Consider the following 7,719-nt stretch of genomic DNA (forward strand, 5'->3'; position numbering starts at 1 on the left):
TAAATAGTTGTATAGATGCAAGAAAAGATTTGAAGCATGTTCAAATACATTCATTCACTCATTGACCCAGCTTAATAATGTAATAGTACATTCTCATTCATCATAGGATTGATAATCATAAATCTCAGAGTATCATCACTCTGGCAAAGAGAATGCTTTTATTACTATTTAGATCTGTTTGATACATTACATATACATGTATATTGAGATTTATATGAATCATGATTTTGAATTAAACTTATCTTATGTTTTCTTCTTAAAGTGACACTCTTATTCAATATCAATACATACACATGTGAAACAAACATAAACTTTGAGTGATACACCCTCAACTGCTTACTCAATAATGCATTTATGGAAAATATTAACTACTTTTAACAATATTATAACTGTGTATTTAATAACTGAAAACGCAAACATATTAAATGATTGGTGAATGCTAAAAGATTTACTGCGTTCTCCTATGGTCTCATAAGGTAGAAATACCCTGTCTTCTGCACATTTCCTTAATATTAAACTCGATATCCTTCATAAGAACCATTGTTTTCCACATTTGTTCATACTTTTGGGTATATTAAAACAATTGTATTAACTGTGTTACATCTTCTTTGGGAGTAATAGTGCATCTAGATTTGCCGAAAAATTGGCTCTGCTCTTACTGAATCGTACTAATTAATGCATTAAAATTAGTTAAAACTCTTTCGGCAGTCATGTTGCCGTTAACACCATCTGCAACAGCACATTTTTTGCTTTATTAAATCACTTTTGATTGTTCACGTGAGATAAGGATTATTAATTCATTTTGTTGTAGTATTGTGTTTTATAAATGATAAAGGTTATCCGGTTAGCGCAGGAGTTAGCGCACTCGCTTCTCACCAAGGCGACCTGGGTTCGATTCCCGGCTTGGGCGCATGTGAGTTTGGCTAGTGGTCACCAAGCCAGACAAGTGGGTTTTCTCCGGGTACTCCGTTTCCCCCCACAACACAAGACCACTCTCTCGCGCAACATCGTGCCAACGAGAGTGATTAATATAAGTTGTTATAGCTTGTTTCACAATCGCTGTAATATTAGATAAAGTTATATAAACTATAAATTATTTTTGTGTAAAATAACCGTTTTAAATAAAAGCACAGGTCATTTTTGAATAAATAACACCAATATTTATGTGAAAAACTACAGAAACAAACTCAGTAGCCAAAATTTTAACATAAACCCCGTTTAATAGCACAGGGTAAATGCCAAAGACATAGGAAAACAAAAACAAAACTAAAAACATCACGAACAAGAAACATGGAAAAACAGCACACAACTCCACAAACAACACAGTGCATATATATACTATAAAAAAAACTAGGTATGTTTATCATGGAATGTTAGGTACCGCCTTGGAACGGTCAGTAAAAGAAGGATACATTTTAAAATTAAAATGCACCTGATATGTACTGGTTCATTGAATACGTAGTACTTTCGCTTTGACTTTTTGTCTATTCTTGTCTTATCTTTTTATAACCACAAGGAAAATTTGCAGCTAATATGTGGGATTCCACTGTAATTTCGAAATATTTTACATGCGCATATTCTTCTATTGTAGATATATATACACAAGACATTTACAGAATAGTTCGCTTTTAAAAGGAACCAGTACGTTAAGAAGGAATACAGCTTTATTAAAAGGCATTTTTGTTCATACTAAAAAAGAACAAATAACTGTTTAAAAATGGTTAAAGATCAGTTACGACATGTTTTCATATATGTTTCATGCGTATTTATTTTGCATTTACTTTTGGCACCCGCGTCAAATGCCTGGACTTATTTAGTAAGTGAAACGAATTCAGAAGATGTCGGATATACTAATTTTACCTTCAGCTACCTGAACTTTAAATATGCAGAAATCCGGTCAGAATGTAACCGGTATGACAGACCATGCACTAAACTGGATTTCAAGTATGGTGGTTGTTGTTGTTACGACACATGTGGCAAGACAAAAGGAGTTGGTATGTTTATTATATCACCATATCATATTCCATTGGTAAGCGCATTGGTAAGTGATATACCACAATACACAATGTGCAAGCTTTCAAGCAGAACAATTGATAAGGAAAGTAATGCATTACAAGACTAAGCTGTTTCTGAGTAAGATATTTTGAAAACAAAATAATAATTCCAATAGTTTGATTGGCACTTGGGATAAAACACATCTGCTAAATCATTCATTCTGACAATGTTATAGATATTAAAACATGCTTGTTTTCTTCTTTTTTAGCACTCCCGACATATTTTGAAGTCATCAATTACCTCAACTTTGCTCCATATTTCTTCATCGCCTTCCTGCTCGTTCTCACCTGTATCGTTTCGGTGCCCATCTACTGCTGCAAGAAACTAACATGGTGTTCTTCCATATTGCGCGTGCTGGTTTTCTGTGCAACCATTTTATTTGGTAAGGACATGACATTGACCTTTATGTATGGTACCGAGGTGATTTTGAAATCTGAAGAGTGCATCAGATTTTAAAAATTATAAGTAAAAGAAGTTGTCCATTTTAACGTGTTAAAACTTTATTTTAAACCTTATGATAATGTTATGGAAACTATACAATATTGAGGAACTGCCACTTGTCGTCATTTTTTTCAAAGGGTTCAAAGATTGTTTAAGGATGCGAGCCTTTATGTACAATGCTCATACAATTTCTGTTAAATAGTAGCAGATCAATGCTATATTATTTTTTTCAATAAAACCTATATTTTCAGCCAATGATGCAGATAGACAATTATTCAGAACTAGGCTTAATCATTAAGAATTTCATCTATCGCGGCTGTTTAAAGGGCCGCCTATTGCCACCAAACCGATACACACACCCTGCGTAAATTTTTGCAATTAAAATGTGTCAGCCCATAAGGTTGTATTCTCAGTCAGTTATATGACCTTAATCAAAATCTTAATGATTCAGAGAGGCTCCTTCGCTACGCTAACCCTCTCCATACTTAATCATTAATATTTTACTTTCTGTCATATACCTATTAATACGTGAAATAAAAAAAATCGTAAAAGAGTATATTAAACCAGCGTAGCGTAAAAATAAACTTGTAGTCGTTATACGTGGCGTATTGAATGTTTTTTAACATTCTTTTCAAAACATCGTCGGCAACCACGATATTTTTTTCCGTCACACAAATATTTTTACTGACAAAATCTCGTTTTAATGCATATACATGAGGCAGGGGAGACAACTCTACTCTCAATAAATTCGCGGGCCACAATTTAATGCGCTCTATTAAGTCACTCCTGTCAGTGTGTGTGTGTGGGGGGGTGAGGTCTACGCAGCTCGTTAGATTTGTAGTGAACTGGTGGGGCGAGTTCAAGTCGAACTATCGCCTGAATATTTGTTCAGTGACTGCGCATATTCCCACATTGGTCCCTTGCGGAACAAATGAATCTGCCTCAATTATTAATCAGGATTACGAGATCGCCCACGTTATACAATGAGGTATAGATAGCGCAGTGATGTATGGGGGGTATCCGACGATGACTTTGTACATGTCTTGAAAATTCCGATGAATTTTGCACTTCTGTATTACAGAGTTCATGTACATGGCTTTGTACATCGTTTTTGGAGCCAAGGTTGTGCCGGACATGGGGTTTAAGTCCTCCAATCTTACTTCGCTGTTCTACATGTATGCAGGCATCTCGGGACTAGCCGTTATGTTTTACTGCAGCATTGGTGTAATCTGGAGTATTAATAAGTTGAAAGATGTTGACTGCTGTAAGTTATTTCTGGACCTATTCATCAATTAAAAATAAATGTGTTTTACAATTGTAACGACCTGAATGGTAAATTGTTTAACCTACCTACTATGTATCTGCTTGTATACAACTTTTTGGTATATGCTCCTCCGCATCCCTTTCCATGTCCATGGGTAGGGGATACACTTCGCCGCAATGAATTGTAACAATCCGGTGTTAAATGCGATATTTATATTCATAAATAATTAATATATTTTAGGAATTTTATTGATTTCCTTAAGAAACCATTATGAAAGAATATTCAACTTTATATTTAAGAACATGCTCTTTAAGATTAATGCGATTGATTTATTATGTCATTTCCGGAATGGAAATTCCGGGAGATTCCTTGTTAACGTCTTCAATCTACGTAAAATGCGCCAAAACATGGAAGAAGTCTTAGAAGGGCATACAATTAAAGAAATATTACGTTAGGACGCGTATCAAGACTCGTTTAATATATGCAGACCAACCTTAACGTGATAGGAGGCGCCAAAAAGGCATCATATCATTGTATCCTGTATAAATCACCGGTCGTCAGCTTACTTATGTAAATTTCGTCATAGAACTTCATGTATTTGTGTAGGTTTACTAAACATAAACATTAAGATAGTGTTTTCTTAGCGAAATGGAAGTTTTATGTACACAATGAAATGATCGATTTCAAGTGTTGTCTTTCGCAAAGATTTTTCTTAGACTTTTGACGTTGAACGAATTAAACTACATACTAAATTCTTGTCAACAGTCGGCTTCCGGTAATTCTTTGTATTGATGTATTCTAGGCTCTGTCACCAGAAAGTACAAATGGAAGCTGGACCACTTGAGGTGGACCAATTATAAACCAGTATTTACAGAGCAGAAACAACAGAATGGGGACCAGCATTTGAAATTGAGGTCCGTTTAACGCTTCATTTTAACGTTTATCTGAAGAAGACCCATTAGTGGTTTATCATGATAACTGAACATGCGTCAAATGACAACCCGTACAAGAAAATATCTGCAGTTTTACGATTTGTTTTCATTTACTCGCGCATAAATGCCTTTCTCACGATTCTGTACTTTGAGTTACAGTCCTTTGCCATATATTGGCCTTCTCAGCATATCTGTATGACGAGGATCACATGTGTGTTGGCACATTTGCTTCATGACGTAACACTAAAAAATCACACAAAAGTATGATTTGGCAATACTTTTATTAAAAAGTGTGTTTGAATGGCGTCGTAACATTTTTTGTTCTTTAGTATGTATGTTTGACATAATTGTGAATTATGTAAGATGTGTTGCATTGAGTTCAATGTTGTATATTTGAATTTATCCTTATGAAAGATAATTATGCCTTATTCATACTTCTTTCTATACTATTTAATTATATCTATGTTTATTTATATAATATCCAAATTCACCTTCAGTGTTTGCAATAAAATGCTTTTTCAAACCTGTCTGACTTGTCAACCATTAAATTTCATTGACCTTATCGTGAGCGCTATTTTCAACGAACAAGAATTTTATAGTTATCATTGAAAACTGTGTGTGTACAAATGAAAACAAGGAATTTCCAATGGTATATACTTTTTGTTATTGCGTGTTCCGTAGATATTCCATTTCAACCGATTATGTGGATAACCAATTCGAAAGCGTCTACCTTTTACGGAAAATACCTGAAGTTTTCAAATTAAGAGGATATAAAAATTCTTCGAAGCCATTTCCCACATATGTGAGATAAGATCGCAAAACATGAAAGTGCAGACTGATAGTGATAGTGTGATATATAGGCCGAAATATCTGAAATACAAGTATACGTTGATATTTTAAAGTGACCCTCTTATTCAAAATCAATATATACACATGCATATCAAATATATTTTTGACTGATAAACTACTTACTAAATAATGCATTTATGAAAAATATTAATTACTGATAACAAAATTGTAACCGTGTATTTAATAACAGAAGGCGCAACAATATTAAACGATTGAATGCTAAAAGATTTACTGTGGTCTGCTATGATCTCATAAGGTAAAGATATCATGCGTTATACTTATTTCTTTCAAATTTAACTCGGTATCATTCATTAGAACCATTGTTTTCGACATTTATTCATTCTTTTTCGAGTATTAAAACAATATTATTAATTGTGTTAAATCTTATTTGGGAGTAAGATTGCATCTTTAAATGAAAACAAGAGCATGGCTTAAATTTCTGTTTTAAATGACGTGGTAAAATTCCCATGTGGGATTTTTTTTTATATTTGTTTAGCTGTATTTTATTCCTGTTCACAGGCAATACTTTCGTTAATGATCACTGCATATCAGATTGACAGTATATACTATACATGTATATATTTTATCAAGGTTGGAATACCTTTCACGGCATCCTACCTAAATATTTAACACATATATCTTTAACTGATGTATTGAATTTAGCATCATCATTTAGAATACCAAGTACATTTTGATACATAATGAAACACATATACGTCACCAAAGTGAAAAAGTTACTGATATAAGATCCGAGTTTAAGCAAATTTACTTTAAAATGCTATATATTACAGTCATAGCTTTTTTCAGCATGTTATTTAAGAATTCACATATTTTGCAGTAAAATTAATTAATTGTATCAATTAATGATCCATAATAATAATAATAATAATAATAATAATAATAATAATAATAATAATATGTTAATTTGTATGTTTTTTATCATATAAAGAATCTATATATATTTAGCAACGTCGCTTATTTTGCCGCCAAGCGACGTGCAGCAGATATATGACGTTGACGTAACATCCTGTTTATATTGTTTGTTTATATCCACTGATGAAGGTGTTACGCCGAAACGTTTAAGATAATAAACTTTACGTGTTAGTGTGGTTTATTTTATTCATATTTTGCATCAGAATAAAAGGCTTCAAGATGGCAAATGCGGTTTAAGGAGTTTGCGTTTAATGGGGTACACTTTGGAAGTGTAACAAAGAACGAACGCTGGGTTCTCTAGTATACGAACAATACATGATTTTAATGGCTTTATTGGGGTTTGTGGTTGTTTCCAAGGAAATATATAGTCATTGAAATCTGACAGCATTCAAATTGTATCTCGAATATAGACATAAACAACTATGCTTGTAAGTTTGGTTAGTGGTCATCAAGCCGGACAAACGGATTTCTCCGGGTACAATGGTTTCCCTCACAGCACAAGACCACACTCTCGCGCAACATCATGACAACGCGAGTGACTAAGTTTAAGTTATCATAACTTATAAAATATATAATGTTTAAATAATAAGTCAACTTGAAACCTCTGGGTGTGCCATCGCCTTAATCCGCAAGTCGATGTTGATGGTCGCATTGCTCATAACTGCACCTTTCGAATTATACATCCAAAATCATGTTCGGCCATGATCCTTGTTCTAAGAACAAAGGTCAAGGTCAAATGTTGGGCTGCGGGTTTGTCCCTGTACATTTCATCCGTGTTTTTTTCAAATGTAATTATATCGAAAAACATATACAGTTGTTCATGGTAAAGATTGTCAAATCGTTATGAACTGTACCTATCGAGATATACAATAAAGCTTAAGTCTTGTTCTAAACACAAATTTTAAGGTCAAATGTTGGGCTTCTGAGCTTGTCCTTGAACTTTTGTTGGTGATTTTATAAATTTTATTTTATATATATATATAAATGTATAATTGTGTAATATGTACTGTCATACATGGATATAGTTCTTTAAAGCAACACTGTCGCATTGGCTCATATTTATATGCAAGAATAACAACAACAATAACTATTATATAATCAGTTGCATAAGAAAGGGACCGACAAAAAAGATAACTTTGTATAAAAGTGTGCTCACTTAAACTGTAAGACAAACACATACGCGTTTGAATGTCAGCGCCTTTCGCCGCATGTTGTTTGTTTAGCGTTACATAACACCTGATAGGC

The 7,719-nt window shown here is 33.4% G+C and overlaps 1 protein-coding gene across 1 annotated transcript; it reads left to right on the forward strand.

Moving 5' to 3' along the window:
• The first annotated feature begins 1,582 nt into the window (after nucleotides 1-1,582).
• On the forward strand, nucleotides 1,583-5,231 carry LOC128202973 (uncharacterized). Its single transcript, XM_052904189.1, has 4 exons — nucleotides 1,583-1,994; nucleotides 2,264-2,437; nucleotides 3,578-3,760; nucleotides 4,563-5,231. Exons 1-4 carry the CDS (start codon nucleotides 1,718-1,720, stop codon nucleotides 4,682-4,684), a joined length of 756 nt encoding a protein of 251 aa, XP_052760149.1. The 5' UTR covers nucleotides 1,583-1,717; the 3' UTR covers nucleotides 4,685-5,231.
• The last annotated feature ends 2,488 nt before the right edge of the window (nucleotides 5,232-7,719 follow it).

Source organism: Mya arenaria, chromosome 9, assembly GCF_026914265.1.
Source record: "Mya arenaria isolate MELC-2E11 chromosome 9, ASM2691426v1".
Classification (NCBI taxonomy): domain Eukaryota; kingdom Metazoa; phylum Mollusca; class Bivalvia; order Myida; family Myidae; genus Mya; species Mya arenaria.